Source organism: Plectropomus leopardus, chromosome 13, assembly GCF_008729295.1.
Source record: "Plectropomus leopardus isolate mb chromosome 13, YSFRI_Pleo_2.0, whole genome shotgun sequence".
NCBI lineage: Eukaryota > Metazoa > Chordata > Actinopteri > Perciformes > Serranidae > Plectropomus > Plectropomus leopardus.
This window is the reverse complement of record NC_056475.1, coordinates 31,973,116-31,997,055: the sequence shown is the minus strand read 5'-3', so window position 1 is coordinate 31,997,055 and position 23,940 is coordinate 31,973,116. Positions and strand designations below refer to the sequence as shown.

Sequence of the window (23,940 nt, the reverse complement as noted above, 5' to 3'; positions counted from 1 at the left end):
CTTCAAAAAGAAAAAAAGTGGACATAAAATGTTACTACCCTTGAAATCCCCAGTGATTATGCTATATGCTGTAGCTAACCCCTGTCCTCATCCCAAAGAGGGTATTTGCAAGTTAACACTTGACTGTTTGCCATCTCATAGAATATTTTTTTAGATGACTAAATTTGTCAGCTGCAGCTGTAAACTTTAGCCAGTGAAGATGGCCACTCAGTAAAACCTTCACTCTCACATCTAATGAAGTTTCTTGATAACATGAATGCAGTTAAAGTTTAAGGTGCAGTTGTGTTGCCATGATCATCCTGTGAGCTTGTCATTATTAACACAGTGCGTCTGTCAGCATTTCATCAATGCTCATTTGAGAGCTGGGGGCTGTGTTACACCACAAACTAAAGAGAAAATGTTTGCACATTCTCTCATCTCCAAATGCAATTAAAGCTGATCCAGTGACCCAAGGCACCTGCCCTCTGTTGGCTAGTGAACAAAGATTGTGAAGCTGCCAAAGCAAGCAAGCAGGGCCTTTCTGCTTTTGTGATGCAAAGTTGGTCAGTGGAAAATCAGCTTAAAGCATGAGGGTGCCCCAACTCTGGCCACATAGAGCTTTGTAACAGACTTCTCTAAGAAGTGTTTATTAAAAGAGATAGATGGATAGCTCAATCTAGAGCTGAGGGAGCTTGAGCTTGGATGTGGCAGGCTGTTCACTTTGGACTGCAGACTCAATGTGCAATGAGTTTATAAGCCTTGGGGCAGTTAAGCACAGATGATTAGAACGATTGGTCATGAAAAGCAGAGGACCGGATAAATTCACAATTTTTCTCATCTGTCTCATAACAAAAGTCAGGTGTCTGTACTGTCCTAATGACCTGATGATGAAAGAGATGAGAGACAAAATCTGCAGCCCTCATTCCATGCAATCATTCTAAAGTATTAAAAACAACTGATCTGAGGCTAATGTTACACAGGATCTGTGTAGTGTTTTCGCCACGGATAGTACTTTTACGTGTGGGGAAAGGTTGCTGTCACTTACTGCTCCGTCCAGCAGCACTCGCTGTATTTCCTCTTTCACAGGTGATATGGAGTGAAGTCTGCACCCCTTTTATCATCCACAGAATGCGGATGCACAGCCACATTTTTGGAACAAAAAAGAGCAGGCTGCAGTGAGAGTCTCTCTCTATGGGACTAATTCCTTCTAAGGCAAAATCAGGGGCTTAGTGCTGCTAGAAAGACACTCGACCAGTTTTTTACTCTGAGTGAGGATAAGAATAAATGCGGTTTGCATAATTCAGCCGCAATATATATACATTTTTTAAACGCTTAAAGATCCACTCATTACGAAAAGTGTACGTTAATCCAAGAGCGACGATAAAAACAGATAAAATGGTCAAAGTTGTCCAATTAAAATTAAAGGTGTGTCTAAGGATTCACGTCGTCATCTCATGCAGTGAGTAACATTACAAGTAAACTTTCTACCTCAAAAGTTGCCAGCAGTCGGCCCAGTGAATTAAATTATTGTTTCTCAGTCTACAGCTGCTGCCAGAGGCTGCAAACACCCTTTTACTTTATAGTCATAGTTTACTTAAATGGATAGTTTGGGGTTTTTGAAGCTGGGTTTTATGAAATACTTATGTATAGTCAGCGGATTACATACAGCAGCTCGCAGTCAGTATGCTCCAAGTTTGCAAAAAAGACTGGGGGCGCACCCCACAAGAGTTGATATTAAAACATGTTTTAGCCATTTTAAAAAAAGGCCTACCTAAAACATAATTATCACTCTAAGTGGACGCTGTATTTTGATTATTTTCAGCGCTTTACCGCCGTCACACAGTCTTCGCCTATGGCACGACATTTCTTATTTATCATCGGTCAGCTGTTTGGGCCAGAAAGTGCTGTTAGCAGCTTTTACGCTACCTGACTGAAACAAAATTTTCAAAAACAACTCAATATAGAGTCCACTTAGATTGTTGGGTGTGCATCTCGTCTGTCTCTGCAAAACAAGAACTACTGGCTGCTGTATGTACACTGATGATACAGAAGCATCACACTTAGCACAAAGGTTTATGTACTCGGCCCTAGAAACTTGGAGGACAGCCACGTGACTTGATAAACTCGGACTGCTGAAACTCATTAGGAGGGGATCTGTTAATGAACTGTGTGAACAGGAGAAAATATTACAGCAAGCTAAATCTGTTTCAATGGTGATACGGGAACCTGACTATTGTTTTAAAAAAATGTGAACACATCCTTTAAGTTCACTTGTGGAGTGCTTATTTCATAGCAACACAATTTGCAAATCCCTTAATCTATGCAAATATGTCAGCCAGACATGTGTAGCTGAAGGCAAAGAAAAACATGTGGGGGATGTAAAAAAAAATCAGGAATTTGTTCACTTAAGTGAAGCTGATTACAGTGGACGTTTTGTATAGCGCCTCTGCAGCCAAGTAACTGCCAACATGTGCTCACTGATGAAAAAAAAAGATTTTAAAAACAAAACCTTGGGTTTGTGCTGTCAGAAACCCGCCGTCTTTTAGCCTCAGCTGAAAGGAAGTCTTCTTGCAAACAGAATATTAATAGCTTTTTACTAATGAGAAGAACTGTGAAAGACATGAAACAAGGATAAATGTATTTTTTATGTCACTGAATTATGTTGGAGTGCAAATCTTCATATGAGAACATCCAACTAACCCAAAATGTCAATATGACTTGGTAAAGACACACAGGTGGGAGGAAGGTGAACTCTCCGCCACTGACTGAGTGAATTGTTAATGTCTGCCTTATTAGCTGGAGCATGACCTGCTGGGGGTGAGGCTGGTTAGGAGGTGCTTATTCCCTGCTGAGGTTGTAACTGGGGGATGCTGCTGTTTGGCAGGACCACAGGAGAACCAGCCTGCTCCGTGACTGACAGGTCTCTGCCAACAATCAACCCCCATGGAGACCAGGACCAGGGGCCCAGCTGTCTCTCTGGAGTCCTCGAACTTCATAAATGAGCTCTAAGTAAGAATAGCTGGACCCAAAAAGACAAGAGAGTCCACTGCTGACCACCTCTTCTGATACAGCAGTACGGTGTGCTGTGAGTGGGGACACAGGTGTGTGCAGATCCTAGCAGTGCTTTAAGCTTTTTCATCAATCAGGACCTCCAGTATATGGAAGCTTTTGAAAAATAGGTGACAGCTCAGAAAGATGCTTCATATTACTGATTGTAGTTAGCTGATGTCTCCCTTCGTGCTTGTGTGGTATGAATTAAACAATTCATACATTCATTCTCTATCTGTAACCTGTTAAGGGTGGCAGGGGGCTGGAGCCTACCCCAACTGATAGTGTGTGCCTCTGGTATGCATTTTTCTGTAGGCTGACCCAGAAGCTAACATCACTCTGGTTCTGTCTTTAAACAGCCTCTGGGATTCTTCCATTAGATTTTGGATAATTGCAGAAAATAAGCTCTGTGGCAAACAAACATCTCAATGTAACCGCCAGAAGTAAAATGCTTAATGCTATAACTACACAAGGTCGTGTCGCCATCACAGCAAGGCTGTAAAGCTGTCAATACAGCCAGCAAAAACCTCAACTCCCAGTCAGACCCAGTGCTGCTGCTGGCCAGCAGCTCACTGTGACAGCCCTCGCTGGGTTAGCAAGTTAGCTCTGGCTGAATTCATCTGCTACAGTGAGTCTGGAGGTGTGGCCGCTCTCGTCACGCCAAAAGTTTCTCACATAAGCCAGGAGTGTAGCAGAGAGGAACCGTTGGGTAGAAGCCAGTTCATATGAGCAACTTAAATATCAGAGTCAAGTTTTCCACGTGCATCTTTAAATTCCCAATTTCCATTTTTAGCACATCAAAGAAAATTAGAATAACAAGTCTTTTTTTTTTTTTATTTTCAATTTTTATTATCAAAACAAAATACATATAAGGGATCATTTCCATTGTTTTGTCTTCCTGTTTCTAAATGGTAGTAGGGGAAACAGCTCATTTCCCGCTTTTGATTTTCTCTTTTCAAAACGAAAATCTGTTGGCCACCAAGTACACAGACCTAGGACGTATTGTATTGAGTTGGGCAAAATGTTAAAGTCCATTCAGCTTTTGTTAACCACAAACCTTATTTCAGTCATCTAACCAGAAAGCCATTCAACAAAGCTACTGACTTAGAGACGAGGGAACCAGAGGAGCTGAAATGCTAACAGATTTCCAGGTTTTAGGACTCATCACTGGGGTTCTCTATGTCTTGCAAATATTTTATCATTTGCAGCAACATTATTATGGAGGATCAGAGAAACAGAAAAGCAGATTTTACAGACAAGATACAAATATTAATAGAGCAGTACAAGGGAGGCATGACATGCAGGTGACCATCATGCGGGTGAAGCTCCGTGTGAAAGAAGTTGACACAGTTGACTGAAAGCTCATGGACTGTGTGTTGTTAACAATAGGCGAGTTTTCATAACAGAACATACTTCACATACTTAAGCGATATTTCTGAAATGTCAATAAAACACAATTGTGAGATGACTGAGTTTCAACCGAGTTATATTCTGTGACTTCTGCCGATAACATCCCAGCAACTATGGCAATGGATGTTCAAAACATTAGCAGCTTTATTTCTATTGCAGCCACCACACCAGTGGTCGTTATTTCCAATCGCATCATGCCCGAGGGAGCCAGTTCCTACCAACAAGCGCACAGCCGTAGCATCATGTGACCTATAAAAGAGAAAAAAGTGTTTCCATTGCAGTTTTGCAAAAAATGGCTTTTTTGAATGACTTACCACATCACATGAAGGTAAAAACTTTTTTGCAATAAATAAGAGGGTTTTTTTTCTCTCGAAACTGACGTGTATGTCCATTGGAGGGATTTTGTATTCGCAGTTTCAATTTGCACAATTTGAGGTTTAATGTAAACCCTCCTACTATTAAAGACAGTCCCCCGCCAATATATCCATCTCAAGATGCAGAGAAGCTCAAATTCATTTCTGGAATTCAATTATAAGATCAGGAACAAATCATACACATTTTGTGCCTGAACACTTTAATGCTCTTACACACTCATGGCTGGTTATCAATAAAGGAGGAGGAGGAGTGCTGTGCTTCTGTGTCTCAAGACATCTCTATATAGGCCAGTTCAGGGCTGCAACTCTGGGAGCATTCTGCCAGAGAGTTAATCTCATTTAGAAAGCACATTCACTGACTGCTACATGGGCCACCACAAGCTCAGATATAAGCTTCAATGTTTCACTAAAATCCTCATTCATGTCCACGAAGTCATGCAAAGTGATTACGATAAGCTGCTATTCAAAGAAAGGAAAAAAAAAAGCAAATGAGAGGTGAAAGAAGAAGATCGACACACACTGCATGTGTACACCCACCGGAGGAGCAGTTACCGACACCCAGTCAAGCCAGGGGCTTCAAGTGTTCTGTTCTGTTCACTAATGATGTCTTTTTGGAGTCAAATGAAATCACTCCTTAATTATCATCCTAAAACGCAAATACGCCTCAAAAGCTAGGAGAAAAAAATCCGAAGAAACCCAGAGATTTCTTGTCCCATGAAAAGACCCAAAGCAAAAGTGGATGTATCCTCCTGAAAACCATGGCCCGTCTATTCAGAGGGCGATATGGCCTAGTTAACCTGCCATCTCTCTGCATCTCTGGGCTCTGGAACCATTCTCTCCTAACTCTGACCTATAACCAAAAAATAACTATCAAATTTTGAATTTGTAGCTCTGGATTAGACCACATTTAGACCAGAACGGCCCCATCAAACACAGAACCATCTTTCCATTGCATAATTTAACAAAATCTGTGTTCTTATACCAATATTGTGCATTTTAATTGTTAGTTTTATGTTTTTTTTCTGTGTACTGAGGTCTCCCTTGAAAATGAGTTCTCGATCTCAATGGGACTTACCTGATTAAATAAAGGTTTATAACACTGTGAAAACAATTCTCGTGTACATGGATTTGCAAAAACAACCGAAAATGCTGTAGTATGCATGCAAGGCTAGTAGTTTGTGGTGTAACTTTGTAAAGACACACCACAGAAGAAGACCACACGCCTGCACGAAGTACAGCCATGACATCACTGTTCTCACAGAATCTGCACATTACCAGTTTACATGGCAAAAGATCAAAAGATTCAAAAGATTACACTCTTGGACCCCGTTTGAAATTTTCAAAATGCCTTTGTCATGTGAAAGAAAGGCCAAACTGCAACAAAAGTTTCATGTTTCATGCAAGAACTGTTGCTATGTAAATGGCCCCTTGGTGACCAGGAAACTCACAGACCCACTGCATGCACTAAATCATCTCATGTGATGTTACTCAGCCAGTCAATGTGTGCATTCAGATAAACATTGTGACTCGAATGAGTGAGACACACACAGGAGACAGACGAGAGACAGCAGGCAGACAGCGTGTGTTTTCCTGATAGTATCTAGCCAGTGATCAACACTGACAGAAGACAGAAAGCTGCTGTCAAATGACCGCAGTTACCTGTTTCAACAGAAAAGCTGCATACATTTTCTCTCTTTTCTCTGTTCATCAGAGTCATGAGATTGTCAAAGATTTTTTTTATCTTAAGTCAAATAGTTATTTTCATTAATGGATTGGTCGGTCCTTAAGATGTCACAAAATCATGAAAAATGCCCACCATAGAGTCCAAGGTGACCTTTTCAAATATTTTGTTGAACCAACTAAATAATGATGATATATAATGATAATGATCATCATCAACAAGTAACTACTCGTGTGCAGTGTGCAAGTGTGCAGCTGTGCATTAGTAGAAAAAGGCAGGTTATATGACAAAGAAGCCACCCAAAAGAGAGAAAATGCAGATCCTCAGTAGTTTTACTCTCACTGCTAAGATCCATTTCATCTCCTCAGATCACTCTCTGACCATTGTTATCTACTCATTCCAACAAGGCCACAACAAAGACATACAAAGTAGCATATTTGACAGATAGAGAGAGGAGGCATTGTCCCAAGAGGAAGAGCATGGGCCTCTAAATCCCTGCTCAGGACTCTTTGTTTTAGGGGTCAGCTAAGCCACAGGGGTCATCCTTCAAGATACAGCAGGTCAGGAGGATAAACGCCCGCCAGCCGAGTCATCTGGGAGAGAAGAAAGGCGGAGGAGGAGGAGGACCTGTGATCGGAAGCTACAAGCATATCACCTTGTTTCTCACACATAGCAACACGGCAGGCAGATGACACCAAAGCTTTACGCAGACTAAAGCATCAGTCTGTTGGATCTCCTCAAACAGACCAAATAAAGATATTTTCCAACAGCACCTGTCGCTTTGGAAATAAAGGCCAGTTGTATTTACTGACAGATGTAAAGATACTAATCCACTAAAGATTAAATCAAACATATTCTACCATGACATTTCCTAAAAAATAAATAATCTAACTAATTAAATGGGTGGATTTGATGTGGTCGGTTAAGATATAATTTTTCTAAAAGCCATTTATCGCCCAAAGCATTCCCCCCCAAAACCCTCTCACTTCCCAGATTAAAATATTTTAGATTAAAAGATTATTTCTGCCATCCATGCTCATTTTTGAAACAGGATTTGCCGTGCATAAGCGTGTTTGCATTGATCATTCAGCAGCATCAAAGGGATGATCAATAGTAGAGGACAAACTAATCTGTAAATGTGATTAATTGAGCTAATCCTGTTTACTGAGGGACAGCAGAAATTATCATTTCCAAATAGCACTATTGGAAGTGATCAATGAGAGGGGGCTGCTCCATTACCACAGGGCAGCTGAGGCACCAATGAATGACCTTGCTTTGCTGACTGCCTGTCTGGACCAGGCCTGTATGGTCTGCTAGAGGCTCTGAGCAGCAACACACAACCATCCAGCAGACTGACTGCACACCTTCAAATGTCCACTTTCACACAGAGGACCAATTCTACAATTAATTTTTATACAACTCCAATTGGAATCGGAACATTGTGTGAAACAAAAATAAAAACAGAATGCAATAATTTGTAATTCTATTTTGAGGTTTTGAATACTGTCCAAAGCCAAAGTATTTAATGTTCAAACTGATCAAACTTTGTTTTTTTGTCAATATACACCCTTTCTGAATTTGATGCCTGCCACAGGTTCCAAAAATGTTGGTACACTGGCATGTTTACTATTGCGGTACCTTTTTTGTTAGCAACACTAAGTATGCGTTTGGGAAATGAGGACAATAATGCTGAAGATTACCAGTAAAATTATTTCCTATTCTTGCTTCATATATGACTCTAGTTGCTCAACATTTCAGAGTCTCTGTTGCTGTATTTTGTGCATCTCAATGTCCTACACATGTTCAGTGAGACACGGGTCTGGACTGCAGGCAGGTCAGTTTGGTACCTGCTCTCTTTTACTACAAAGCCACGCTGTTGAAACACATGCTAGATGTGTTTCAGTTGGTGGGTTTCCATTTCAGATTAAAAACTTAGAAATGTTGAGATATTTTCGACATTTCAATAAAACACAATTGCGAGATGACTGCATTTCTATTGAGTGATGTTCTGCGACTTCTCTGCCGATAACATTCCAAGAAGCATGGTGATGGATGTTCAAAACATTAGCAGCTTTATTTCTATTGCAGCCACCACACTAGCCGTCATTATTTACAATCCGTAGGCGTGTTATGGAGCCATAACAAGGTTTGGCAAGGTTGTCGACATGCACTGCTTCCGCATCCAGTGTAAATTCGGCGTAAGGCTATAAGGTAACATTATCCTCTCTCTAAATTTACAGCCCACAGCAACTTAATACAACACAGTCTCTGGCTTTTGTTTTATATCTAGTATCTAAAAGAGTAGCACATTTGAGATCTGTTGTTAGCGCTTTTAGCTTGTTTACTTTATATCATGAATGCTACAATTACACTTTTATAGAAAAACCCAGAATTGTCAAGTATTTGTATTGACCTTCCAAATCTGATTCAACTGACATAATTCTGAGTCCGGTACAGCCCTACTATAGATGACAATGTTATTATTACTGATGAAAACAATGGCTAAACCTCCAAAAACAATATCAAGGTTAAAAGGTTTTTTTTTATCATCTAGTAAAATGAAGTTGTTATCATGTTGTTGGTTAGAATTTCAACTCGCCAAACCAATCCAACCAGATTCTGGTTTTCCTCCTCATACTGACTGTAGTCTTTGGACTTGAACACATTGAAGTGCTTGCTGACAGGTTGGTGCAGTCCTGTTGAGGCTGAAATGAAAACCTGCTCACTGTGGGCCCTTCACCATCACAGGGCTCCAGAGTATAGCATACCTTCCACTGAACATAAAAGTTCAAGTCAAACACTGCACCATATGTTCCCCAGAATAAGAAATGGAGACGTTTAGGCATCTGCTTACAATCTTTTATAATTGCAGGTGGAGCATGCAAGGTCAAATGGGCCAATTTGATTTTTATGGTTGAACCTATTGCCACAGTTTTGAGGAATTCATTTTCTCTGCACCAAATCCCATGCATGTGTTATAGTTTGGAGTTTTCACAGGAAACAGGACTCTAATCCCACACAGTGTCAGTTTGGACATTGGATTGCTTGTCCAAACAAACAGTGATTGCCAGGTTTTCACCCAACAACTGGAAGAGCTTTTAAGAAGTAGAATCTGTTGTTTTTCTTTCAGATGTTCAGTATACATCCTTTCAGAGCATACAGGTGTTACACTGCAATTACTGTATTCTGTTCATGGGACTCTCTGTCACAGCAGCTGTGACACTGTGACTGTTTAAAGAATCTAGGTTAATGCCAAAAAAAATCACGTTCCAAATGTACAGACAGCATGGAAAACAGAATTTGTACGACCACAAGTTGAAGGGAAAAGAATCAGAATTACATTTACATCCAGCAAAGCTTCTCTTCCTTTATGCATCAGGCGAAAATAAAGAGGGGGAGTACAAAAGTAAAAGTGGGCCCTTGGGTTTTTATGCCTGAGCCTGAAGCTCTTACGAGAAAAAGTCAACAAGTAGGAAGTGTGTTGCTCCAGGCACAGGGATCAAGTTCAGCAGAGCAGGAAAAGAATCATTATGCTCTCTGGAGCAGCCAAGTGGTGTCCCAAAACCCTACAGTCTCTTCTCCCAGCTTTTCACAAATAAACACTTTCACACTGTTAACTAAACTTGACTAAACACCAACAGTTTGTTGATCTCACTCACTCACTCACTCACACACACACACACACACACACACACACACACACACACACACACACACACACACACAGAGGGCTGAAACTATTACTTGATAAATCAATTGACTGGTCCAAAGTCCCTCCCCCCTTAGTTACTGTTGCTAGGTTGGACAAGCTTGACAAAAAGAGACATGGCGATGCTGGTGCTGTTTAGCTGGGTGCTGTAGTGTTTATTAGATAGTTTCCGGGCATCAGGCAATACAGCCTTTTAAGAAGCCATGTGATAGAAGGACATATTCAACATGATGCTGTGTAGATCTAAATAACACCAGAAGTTACTTCGGGGCAGCATGTAGCGTTACAGAGACAATATTAACAAAGGAACGTCAGACATTATCTTTTCTGGCTAATTAATGCAATCTTAAAAATATGTCAGCGGCCAAACTGTCTGATTGACCAATTCTCATTCACATTTTGTTCTACAGCATAAAATACGTCAGTCATGACGTCATACATCACCATGAAATTTATAGATTTTATGTGTCTTAAAAAAGGTGGTTGCTAACAAGTGGCTAAATGAGACTACAGAGCGTCATCACACCGAACACGGCTTTACAGCCTCGTCGTCGTGGTGACATTGGGTCATCTGACCTTGGTGTAGTTTGTTGATGGCCTAACATTAGCTTTTTACTTTTGGCAATTGCATTGAGGTTTCAAAAATCATAAAAGTGGTGTTCCTTTGCGTACATTATTGTGCTGAACAAAAAATGTAAGTATCATAAACCTTTGTTTGCCTCAGATAGAGTTTATTTTCTTCAAAACTACAATATGCAAAGGAAAAATCCCAAAGGCTTTTTGACAAGGGAACCAGAGCGATGCTAACTTCCACGAAGTTGCACTCTGTAATGCATTCAATATATATACAAGAACCAGAAACCCTCGGACACTGATTCTAACTGAGACCTGCCTATATTTGTCAAAACACATGGCCTTAACCAGCTAGTAAAATTGGCTCAGCATTAAATTAAGTCTAAATTTAACTGTCAGCCGCTTTAATGTTACTGTGCCAAAGAGTGGCATGAAAGTCAAAGCAAAATCTGCAACCAATATGTCTCAAGAAGCACACTGCACAGCAGCAATAAGCAATAAGAAAAAAACAAAACAAAACCTAATGACTGCTTGACTTGAAGCAATCTCAGTCAACCGAGAGGTCTCCAAGTGATGATGCAAATCTCAGACTTTCATGGGGCAGCTCCAAAGATGACCGATGTTATTCTTTTTACGTCACTGGTATTGATTAATCTGAGCAGGCATTTGATCGTAGCCTTAATTAGCCAACAGTTTTTGACACTTGGTGCAACAAACACATTTTATGTGGTACCAAAAATTACTGAAGTTTGATACCCAGCTTGACTGACATCCGTCTGTAATTTAACATTTGAGAATGAGACAATAAGGACATTTTTCTTGGGTGTTTAACACTAAGCCCTCTCAGTTTTCAATACCTTTCCTCCAAACTGCTCCACTCAGTCAGTAACATCAAAGTTCATCACTGAGATCACAAGTACAGTAAAACATGACCATTATCAGTATAACTGAATAAATAAGTAGCTTAGAAAATTATTTTAAAAGTAGCTTAAAGTAATAGGTTGCCTGCTCAGCATATTTCCTCGAAATGTCATCCAGCGGAGACACAGTGAACCACGACTCAGAGCCAAGAAATAGTCTGACACATACCTCTTTATAGTACATCAATGTGTTGCTTTTTTTAAGTACTTGCACAGATAAAACACACAAAATGGATCATGTTATTTAGTGAGCTTTGGACAAAGCCAGGCTTTCTGCTTCAAGTCTTTAGGCTATTCTTAGCTAAGCTAAGCTAGCCTTGTATGAAATGGACAGGTGGTATTAACCCCCTACTCTACCTTTTCACTAGAGATCAAATAACTGTTACAAAACTATTCCTTTGATAATCCATATAAAACCTTTCACACTGAAAGCCTCTCACTGCACTGTACACCCTGTACTGACGCTGTAACTGGTCCATGTGACAGGGACATCAGTGTGCTTACAGGACTGACTGCTGACTGTGGGACTGCTCACGAAGAAGCATTGAGATTCCAGTTTGGTGTGACCTTGTGGGAACACTATCCTGTGTCTGAGATCTGGCTATTATTAGCCCCTCCCTGCCAAACAAAGCATTAATACCCTGAACAAACACACAGTCTGCCAGCCATTGAGCCTCAGCTTCAGGCCCCCACACTCAAGTGGCTGAATCTGTGTTTTCATCAGCTCCTCAATTTCAGGCAGTGCTGACCTCCGGGTGCTTCGCCTTCAAACCAATTCCCACTCTGGCTATTAGGCCCTCTCAATCCTTTATTTATCATCCAAGAAAGAAAAGCCACAGTCACTGTCACTACAAGACTCTAATAACTGACTCATCGAAAATTCATCGCCTCTTTGACTATTTGCTCTTAATTAACAACACAACTCTATTTTTCAAATGAGAAACTATTCCATTAACCTGCTCAGGAATTTGAACAGCAATAAAGGTATGTTTTATGCTATGTGCAGTGTCAATCTCTACTAACGCTACTCTCAGTGGGTATGGGTATTTATGCCTGCTATATCAGCAATCCAACATATGGGTCTTTGGCCTATTCTTTGGAATAGGCAAAGGGTTTCCCACCTCTGCAACCACTGACTCTGCATTTGACTGATTTTGTACACAAATGACCTTGTCTTTAACACATCTATTTTATATAAGATACGTTTCTTGCTATACTGCCTTATGTAGTGGTTTGTTGTCCATATTTTATCACTTGCATTTCTGATTTTGTGTTTAGTTCTAATTTTGACCTGCAAACTGCAGATGAATTCAACTAGTTATAGTCACACAAAAAAGAAGCATATTGGCATATTTTACCAATTCACCACAGTCATAAGGCATCTGCTAAGGGAACTGTCATAAAGCTGAATTCCAACTTCACTGTAGCTGTGTGCCATGCATCTAAACCACAAACAACCACAATGCAGCAATTCACTGGTATTTTAAGTCAATTCAGTTACTACTAGGGTTGCAAATTGTATGCACTTTCCTTAATCAATTATTGGTAAAATTAATGATCTATTAATCAATTAATCGTAATTTTATAAACAAACATAAAAACTTTGCTAATACCAAACAATGCCAATTTTTTTCTAGACCAAAACTCACAGCAACACATTGCCTGTATTCTGACGGCACTGCATTGCCTATCAATTGATCTATTAAATAGTTCAATCGAATTATTAACAGTTATAACGATTTGATCATTTAATTATCAATTCATTATCATCCCCAGTTACTACTAACTTCAGTCTTCATATCATCTTTTCATAATGCTCAGATTAACAGAGAAAGTCTGTTACATCCATTACTACATTTTGGTAAATTAAAAGACTTTTATTAAATACAGATGAGAAGTAGAATTACCGCCACATTTGTTTGCCTCTGCGCACCAGTCAAGTTGCACTTACACTTTACATCCATGTCTGTGAAAACATGGATGCTTCTCACACACCCTCCCTGCGGCAGCACAGAAGATCTCTGCAGTCAACACAGTTTTAAGGTGGACACCCCAGGTTCTTGAGTTATGGCCAAAAACACGTCACCAGATTCTAATCAGTTCATTCTCCCTCAAGTCTATCTGCAGATATTGCATTCATAAAAATGAGACAGTGACCTTGACGTGTGACCACCAAAATCTAATCAGCCAAACTGTGAGTGTACTTTAACATTTGTGCCAAATTTCAAGACATCCTCAAGGTGTTTAGATATTGCATTCACAAGAATGATACTGACCTTCACCTTGGACCACCAAAGACTACTCAGTTCATCCTTGAGTCCAAATAAACGTTTGTGTCAAATTTAAAGAAATTTCCTTGAGGCGTTCTTGAGATATCACATTCTCAAGAATGTGGCGGACAGACAACTGAAAACATAATGCCTCTGGCCTCAGCTAACGCCAGTGCAGAGGTATAAAACTGCTGCTGTGCTGATCTTCAGGTACCACATGTGTGTCCAGGCACAACCAAAGGTAGGGTCACAGCGCCAGCACAGCTATCACCATGATCAGGCACAGCCAAGGTTGCGGCCAGGATCTGGGAAAACTAGGAAACAAGGGAGCAGGAATGCTTCGGAGAGGCAACGGGATTAGTGTAGTGCAGTTCACCAGACCCAGGCTCCATAATCGTGAGCCCCAGGGAGTGACAGTCCCACATGGCTATCACGGAAGCAAGGCTAAGCTAAACTACTGAGGCTAAGCTAAGCTATCAAACGGCTGTCACAGATACAAGGCTAGGCAAAGCAGTAAACGTAATGCAGTAAACAGACATGCGCGATTTTCAAGTGGCAGTAGTAAGAGAAGGAAAAGGACCTTAGTGATCATAGAAAGTCCCCCGGCAGATTAAACTTATGTCAACCTACCTATGGGCTGGTCCAGGCAATCTGAGCCAGCTCTAGTTATAAACTTTATCAAAGAGGAAGGTCTTAAGTCTACCCTTAAAAGTGGAGACAGTGTCTGCCTCCCTGACCGAAACTGGAAGAAGGCTCCATAAGAGAGGAGCATGGTAGCTGAGGGCTCTGGTTCCTATCCTGCATTTGGAAACTTTGGGAACCACAAGTAATACTGCATTTTCAGAGTGCAGTGATCCTGAGGGTTGGTAAGGAACTATGATAAGGAACTAGCTGTGACAGATAGGATGGGGCCTCACCATTTAGAGCTTTGTAAGTAAGGAGGAGGATTTTAAATTCAATCCTGGATTTTACAGGGAGCCAGTGCAAAGAAGCTAAAACAGGAGAAATATGAACACTTTTCTTGGTCCCCATTAGAACACGTGCAGCAGCGTTCTGCACCATTTGGAGAGACCGAAGAGATTTGTTGGGGCAACCACATAATAGGGAGTTACAGTAATCCAGCCTAGAGGTGACAAATGCATGTACAAATTTTTCAGCATCTGTTTGGGATAGGATATGTCTAATTTTTGCGATGTTACGCAAGTGAAAGAAAGCAGTCTTTGAAGTTTGTTTTATATGGGAGGCAAAAGATAAATCTTGATCAAATAAAACTCTGAGGTTCCTTACAGTTGTGCTAGAGTCCAAAGTAATGCCGTCTAGAGAAATTACATCGTTAGAAAGAGAGTTGCTGAGGTGTTTGGGGCCAAGAACAATAACTTCAGTTTTGTCAGAATTCAACATCAAGAAATTACGGCTCATCTGGACTTTTACATCCTTAAGACATATTTGAAGTCTAGATAGCTGATCAGTTTCATCTGGTTTCATAGATAGATATATTTGTATATCGTCAGCATAACAATGGACATTTATAGAGTGTTTTCTAATAATGTTGCCTAAAAGAAGCATATATAAAGTAAAAAGAATTGGTCCAAGCACAGAACCCTGTGGCACTCCGAAGCAGACATTAGTATGCACGGAGGATTGATCATTGATGTAAACAAATTGGGAAGGATCTGATAAGTAAGATTTAAATCAGGTTAGTGCTGTTCCTTTAAGGCCAATTAACTGTTCCAGTCTGTGCAGTAAGATTTGATGGTCAATGATGTCAAATGTGGCACTGAGATCTAAAAGGATTAAAACAGAGACCAGACCTGTATCAGAAGCAATCAATAAGTGGTTATTCATTTTTGCTAGTACCGTCTCTGTACTATGATGAACTCTGAAGCCTGACTGAAAGTCCTCGAATAAACTATTATCTTGGAGAAAGTCACAGAGTTGATGAGCAACCACTTTCTCAAGGATTTTAGAAATAAAAGGTAGATTAGATATCGGTCTATAGTTAGCTAAAATCTCAGGATCGAGAGTGGGCTTCTTTAGAAGAGGTTTAATGACAGTTACTTTAAAAGACTGTGCTACATCACCCATTAATAAAGACACATTGATTACATCTAATAAGAATTGTCTAATAAGGGAAACGCTTTCGTATGTAGCCTAGTTGGGATGGGGTCTAACAGGCATGTTGATGGCGTAGATGCAGAAATCAAGGTAGACAGTCGGCGAAGGTCAATGGGGGAAAAACAGTCCAAATAAATTCCAGGCCTTGCTGCCATATCCAAGCTACCTGTGTCCAGGGTCAGGTCAGTTAAGGGCAAGAGGTAATGGATTTTATCTCGAATAGTTATAATTTTATTGTTAAAGAAACTCATAAAGTCATCACTGCTTTGGGCCGAAGGAACACAAGGCTCTGTGGAGCTGTGACTCTGAGTCAGCCTGGCTACAGTGCTGAAAAGAAACCTGGGATTGTTTATATTTTCCTCAATTAATGATGAGCAATAGTTTGCTCTGGCATGGTAGAGGGCCTTCTTATACATTTTAAGACTATCCAGACAGACTAAACGGGACTCTTCCAGGTTGGTTGAACACCAATTTCTTTCAAATTTTTGGCAGATAAAATCATAATTTTAAACCGAATTATAAGGATTACATATATACAGTACATTACAGAACTCATTATAAATATTTGTATGACAAATGAGAAACATTGTAAAGACCTATTGTGTCTCAAGCTGGGACAGACATAATCAAAGTATCACACTTTTACATCTTCCAGTCCTGACTTTTCACTGCTGACCAGCCTAAACAGAGTATCTCTGCAACTCTTAAAAGCGGTCCAAAAGCTGCTGCTGAGAAGTTAGACTGCACATCCAAAATGACTGGGGACTTGCAAGAGACTATTTTTAAAAAAAAAAAAAAAAAAAGTCAAAATTGACCTTTTCACAGCAGGGCAAACACATAGGCCCTTAAAACCTGGCAAAGGAATATCTTTGTATTGTCGCCATAAGTGACTCTTCAGAGAGGCTCCCTGATATAGGTGGAAATATTGTCTGCTACCTGCCTGTGCTCATCTCTGAAGCCCATCATGTAAACAGAGTGCTGTTTCTGGCTGAAAATGTTTCACAATTTACTGGAGGCAGATCTTGGGGTGCCTGGTGAGGGTGTTTGGGACTATGTGCCTACTGTTTTTATAAGTTATCTTGTTGAATAACATTTCCATATGTAATATACTGTACGTTTCGTAGTCTGCAGTAAGTTGTGGCAGTGCATTGCAACACAGTTGGTTATAATCATTGTATTAATTATTTTATACATAGTGTATATTTTTGTTTTAAATATATCTAAAATACATTTCACTTTTATTTATTCTCAATTATTTCACTGTTTTTCAGTTCAATTATATTTAAAGTGAAAAGACATCCAGTGCTAAAAAACAAACACCACCAGGTAATGTTCAATAAATGCATGATGTTCTCAAAGCCGAAATCTCAATATCATTCAAAATAATCAGGATTATTATTTTTGCCATAACTGAGCAGCCCTACAGCATAGACTGACATATTCTGATGTTGGTCCCTAGTATTGGTCAAATTCAGAAAGATGCAGGTTCTGTATTCTCCATGTTCAAGCTTGAATCAATTCAAGTGACTTAGACTTAAAATTAAGTTGAACTGTCGAACTGGTACATTATGGCCCTCATTGCAGTGAGTATTGTCCAACAAAAACATTTCTTTGATAGAATGTGGTTAGTGTAGCCACACTGATACACAAACAACACAAACGGCTTACCACCACATGGTGTGATAGCAAAGCATCAGTGGACACTCATCAGAAACTCACTGCAGCTCTCTCCATCAACTCCCACTGCCAGTCCTCTCAAACCATTTAAAACATTCAGTTCCACCAAAAATGTCGACTTTCTCAGAAAAAACTCCATATCATACTGAATACTTAATAAACACAAATGCTTGCAGAAATAAAACAGACATTCCTTAATAATAACATTAATCAAGGCTGCTCCATAGGGACATCTGGAAACTCAAACATTAGCAGTGAAATCAAACTGTAGCAACAGGTTTGGGGTTCTATGGCCTGCTCATTCACCCTGCATTAGTTTCTGTATAACCTTAATGACAACACTGTCTGTTCCAATCAGCCCAGTCCTGCTCCACAATCCATTTTTCAAACTTTATGACAGTTTTAATTGCTCCCACCTGCTGCCCGATCGACCCGCTCAACAGCCACTTTTACTCACGTGTGGACGCAGACAAAGAAGTCTATTAGGTGCAACTTGCCTTTGCAGCAGTGAGGTCACTTAGGCTCTAAATTAGTTCCAGCCTGTCTACCCTCCAACCCCAGTGTGTGCATGCGCGCGCGCACACACGCGCGCGCACACACACACACACACACACACACACACACACACACACACACACACAAATACATGAAAAATGCTAGATTTATTGTAGGATATTCTGCTGTATGGATTTATCATTTCTTTCCTTCACTGGGCTGGTGTCAACTTTATTTTTATCTCTTGCAAAAGAGGTGCTTGTAACACCCACCAACGTAACACCAGCCCACATACGTAACGTAATACAAATCTGCAGCTTTTAATATAATAATCCCAAAAACATAATATCATATCATAACATAATAGCAGTTGCAGTACATAATTTCCTGCAAATTTTACAACTATTACATTTGCAGGGATTTGTTATGATTGTGGGAAGGTGAAAATCTTTACTTTTCTAAATTGCAATAACTTCCCACAGATGTTATATGAAAATGAAAAATGATCTTTGTGGTCATTGTTGTTTGTTTATTTACTTTTTCAACCCGCTCTGCCCAAACCCCTGATATTTTCTTATGAACTGACTCAAACCCATTGGCAGGTGTGTAAGTAAATTATATTATTATCTTAATTTATTACGTTTGTGGAATTATTACATTAAAAACTGCAGATATGTATTACATTGTGGTTTATTACGTTTGTGGGCTGTTATTATATTGGCAGGTGTTACAGTGCTTGCATTATTCCATTAGTGGGTGAGCACTGTCTGTCTTCTCATTCAACATACTGTATATCCAACACACCTTTTTAATGACGAGGGTGTGGTGAAGGTGCTGGTGTAGTGCTCTGCTTTAGCTGCAGCCTGCTGCCATACAGCTCAGGTGAACATTGGCACCTTCACCACACACACACACACACACACACACACACACACACACACACACACACACACGCACACACACACACACCCTCACAACACCTACACTGTTGTTTGCTAATACAGCTGCCACCATCACTGCTGCTGTTGATATATCGATTAAAAAGCTCCACCACCCCAGCATCCACCTGTATGCTCCAAGTCAACCTTCTCCAAGAGGGAATTAGTATTGTCGAGGTCACAGCCTTTAATGTCAAACATCAATGCTGTGCATATTCTACATTTACTGCATGGGTTGATTGATGGATTTTAAGTGTGTTTTAGTGCCACTCCTCATTTATCTGTCTGGTGGTAATGGCTGAGGTGCTGGTGATAGTTTTTTTAGGGCTACAAAACATCATAATCTTGACTTATAAATCTAAGTAATTTCATTTCTAAATGACAATGATTCACTCGCTCCTATTTCTCTATGCATTCATGTCATGTGTACCTAACCAATGCACACCAACAGGGAGCAGAGCAATCGGCAGCAGAGGAGCCAATGCAACCACCACAGTTAACCATCTCAAAACAAGCTTCAGACCTGTAGACCGTCAGCCACACCGCCTGATTTTTACCTCTCTGCCTCTGAAGCTGAAGACACTTGCCAACTATTTTGGATGTATTTTTAATCTGTTTTGGTATAGAAATTAGACTAAAAGATATGTTCCTGACATAACCAGTAAACAGAAACAATCCTTCAAAAAAAACAGCAACAGTTCTTGGTCTTTTGCGAGAGCTCAGTGGAGGCAGACACTAGATTCCCCGCCTGAATTATTATCCCTGTTGACCCTCCCTGATGACAACCAATGCAACAATTACAGCTAACAGTTATACATTTCAAACACAAAAATCCAGTTAGGTCATAATCACCCTATGAATGTGAGCCACTGAAAAACTGTGAGCTGGTCTTGCCCAAACAACATGGCTAAGATGTGATTTGCTTTCTTGTGCTCACAAGATGCAAATATATCATCTGGATTTCTGGGGCTCTAACCCATCGAGTATAACTAATACAAGTAAGCTGAACTGGTTTATTTGACTTGCTGCAGAGAGGTGGCAGGTGCTGTGTGAGTTTGCAGCTGCCTGTGCACACTGCAGCACGTCTTTTTGGTCACAAAGCAACATGTTTGTGTGTGAAAGCACACTGCAGCCAGCATCAGTGAACATGTCAGACATTAAGCAGGCTCAGAGGAACATGTGTTACCCTTGCAGCAGGTCCATGGTGGACGTGACGACCTCAGCGTACAGCACGGTGCGCCCCAGCAGGCTGGTGTTCAGGTTCTTGCTGTAGGTCTCCATACTGAAGTGCGCCCAGCTCTGGGACTCTGAAGCATTGGTGACCAGGGCCAGAGAGCCTTCAGGCAGCAGAGTACCATCCTGGAGCTCAGAGCAGGACACCATTCTGAGGGAGGCCTTGGACAGTGTGAGGAGGCCACTTTGATCTGCACGAGTCTGCAGCCAGTTGAGGAAGCTGGCCTTGGCCTCCTGTGAGGACGAGAAAGGGACAACAACACCATGGATTATTTCTTTGATATAAAAGATTGTGGCCGTTTCTTTATAGACACCAAGTCTACAGCCATTTCCACACTCAGATATTCTTACTGGATACACCACCTGACAGCCTCTTAAGAAATTTTGGAATTGCTTTTGTATTAAAATTTACATAAAAGTGCAGCATTTCCCACAGAATACTGACAGTGTGTGTGAGGGGGTCGCTGATGTTGGTGTGGTAAACTTCACACCCGTCATGCCTCTTTTGATTGCAGGACGCTGTGCTGCAGTGTATAATCACACACTGGAGCAGAATACAGAAGCAGCTGTTTGTAAGTGGAAACAATGTTTTACACCCAGCACAGTGAACGGTTAAGTTTCGCTTTCAATGCACCTGATGTTCTGCTGCACCCCAAGTGCACTATAAATAACCAAACTGTATATATATTCCAGTAGCTCCTAATGAACAGTCCAGCTCCAAAAATCTATTTGTGGCAGCAGATGTTCTGTTTGTTGCGGCCCGTCACAAATGAACGAATGTGTGGGAAACCCGGCATCTTTGTTCAGGAGCGCTCCAGCTGTTTAGTGCAGCCGTTTCAAGCACTTTAAGCTCCAAATCTCAGAACTTTTTAGAAAGGTCCTTGTGATGTCATCACTGGCAAACACTGAATGTAGCTGGTGAGTGTTGAGCTTTCATCACTGCACCGTTGTAAGCTTGTTGTTTAGTGTGTAGTCAGCCCTCTGTTAATGTAGTGTTGCATTAACTCTCTTGCTTATACCACTGTCAAAATGTTGCTGTCTAAGCAACCTAAGAAACCTGAAACCTAAGCACAGCAGGTCATTTGAAAAGGCGCTCTCTTATGACACAATAGGATGAAGCTCTCCCCAGCACCCTGCCACTGCTTTCATTTTCTATGTGGACACAGGCCTTTGGAGTCAAAATTCTTTCACAATTTTTATTAATCAGTTAATTTGCGTCTTTGCTGTTCACTAAAAATGTCAGATTTTTTCAGTTTTCTCAAAATCTCATTTTTGAGCTGCTCAGAAACCGTTGAGCCAAATTACCCATAACTTTGTCAGAATCATGTATGGACTTCACTGGTCTAAAGTTAAAGACTATATGAAACATCAATCTGCTTTAAAACTATACAGTTATACACCTGTCTCTTCAAGTTGAATTTAACATAAATGTTCATAAATCAAAGCTGGCTTCAATGACTGTAAACAAACTTGATATGAAACAAATATTCACCTGCATGAGATTGGAGAGGCAACCCTGGACAAAAGGAGTGCAGTCACCAGCTGTACGTGGGAGACTGGTTGGTGATGAAACGCTGCCACAAGATCAGCCAATAGCAACATTCAATTGCAGTAGCCCAATTTAAACCATTCACTACAAATATTTATTACACAATATGTACGATATATGTTCAATTTCTTTGCTCTCAAAAGTCAAGATGTGGACCTAAATCAATCAACAACACTACTAATTACCAATATGTATTGTTTTTTTTAAAGTGAACAGTGGTTTGGGGGTTTAGTTTCTCTTTAATAGTACTTGGACAACATGGAGAAATATGATATGTCAAGCTTTGGGTACACATATAATTCTTTCGGTTTGTGGTTTCACATGGCATCTGTTGACAAGCAGAAACACAGAGTCAACAGACTCATTCTTTCATGTTTATAGACAAAGCAAAATGTTGTTTCTGTTGTCTGCATAAAATTAAAGAAGGATCTGTTTGCTTACACCAGCTCAGCATTCGGTGTACAGTAATGTGAAGGGCATTACTATTATTGGCATTACTCAGCCAAACAAACCTGTATCTTCTCAAACTGCAGCAAGCACAGACACATATTTAACTAGGTTTTCATATCAGCCACCATCTGTCATTCCAAGTTTTTTTATATTCACAATCCAATGTTCAAGAAGAATTGCAATGTATTTGATGGATTTTCCATTTGAAATAAATGTGCTGAATGAGTTAATTAGTGAGTGTGTGACTAATCAATGACATGGTGTAATTAGGCAGCAGTCCCAGTCTGCTGTGCTCCACTCACTTCCTGTTAATCAGGTTTCTCTCCTGACACATGCAAAAACATGTCTCCATGTTTACTCTGTCCCTTTATGGTGAAATGTATTATTTTGTTATTAGATTTGACTTGATTCTCTCACTGTCTGTAATTGTATGTATATGATGTAATAATGTGACTTCACATACAAGTTGATTTCATTTAATTGGCTTTGACATTAACATGAAGTCATCCTCACCAGACAGAACAGGATATGATTTGCACAGAGTCTGATACATTTCACAGATGGATCATACACGCATTTCAGATGAGACACACGTCTAACCAAAGCCTGTCACAGGACTGGCTGAGCATGTCAGACTAGTCCCAGAGTCAAACATCTCTGTAAGTCTGAGTGTTGTGTCGAGTGGAAATCCCACTTCTTATGGGATTTGAAAGTTGATATCTCTTAACAATGTGACAAACCCAGAGTATGTTTCCAGTTATACAGTTTATCTCCTCATGTTTGGTGCTCATGATGTATCACATCTATTCTTTTAAAGTCTGTAGGGATTTCAGTCACATTTAGTCAGTGGTGAACAGTAACACAGTACATTTACTTAAATATTGTACTTAGGTTCAGTTTTCCAATACATTTAAAAGACAAACTTTGTACTTTTGACTCACTACATTATGAAACTCTGTTGTGTGCGTGTCTGTGTGTGTGTCTGTGTCTGTGGGGGGGGCTTTTCATTCTACAGGTCCTACTGTTACAATATAAAATAATGCACTAAAACTCAGAAGAGAAAAAAAGAATATTGGATACTTGTGTTTTTTAAAAGAAATCTCCAATACACTCACTAAAGAAATATAATGACTCAGAAACTTCCACTTGTATTGGAGTAATATCTGCCCAGGACTTGCTTTACTTCAACTAATAGAGTTGTGCACTTTGTCCACCAATGAATTTAATCAACTTCATCCTCCTTAGTTTTGGTCAATCTTTACTTGACATAAACTCAATATTTCAGACTTGTCTTAGTCCAAGAAACCATGAACACTGTTTTCTAGTTTTAGTTCATGAAAACACTTCACAGGCATAGTAGTGTCATTTAGTCAAGACCTGGTACAAGCATTCTACTTTCTTTTCACATAGACCCAGTGCTGCTTTACTGCGTGCTGCTGCTGATTGTGTTTTTACCGTTTTATGCTCCCAGCTTTTAGCACATTTTACTGTCTACTGCTAACTGTAACTTAAGAGAATA

At 40.2% G+C, this 23,940-nt stretch overlaps 1 protein-coding gene across 2 annotated transcripts in view; it reads right to left on the bottom strand.

The window, feature by feature from the left end:
- Nucleotides 1-23,940, bottom strand: part of hlcs (holocarboxylase synthetase (biotin-(proprionyl-CoA-carboxylase (ATP-hydrolysing)) ligase)) — a 47,566-nt gene that overhangs the window by 5,671 nt on the left and 17,955 nt on the right. For both annotated transcript variants that reach the window (XM_042499079.1, XM_042499080.1), the window contains one exon: nt 20,376-20,656. In XM_042499079.1, coding sequence (XP_042355013.1) covers nt 20,376-20,656 — 281 coding nt within the window. The remainder of the gene's footprint in view (nt 1-20,375; nt 20,657-23,940) is intronic.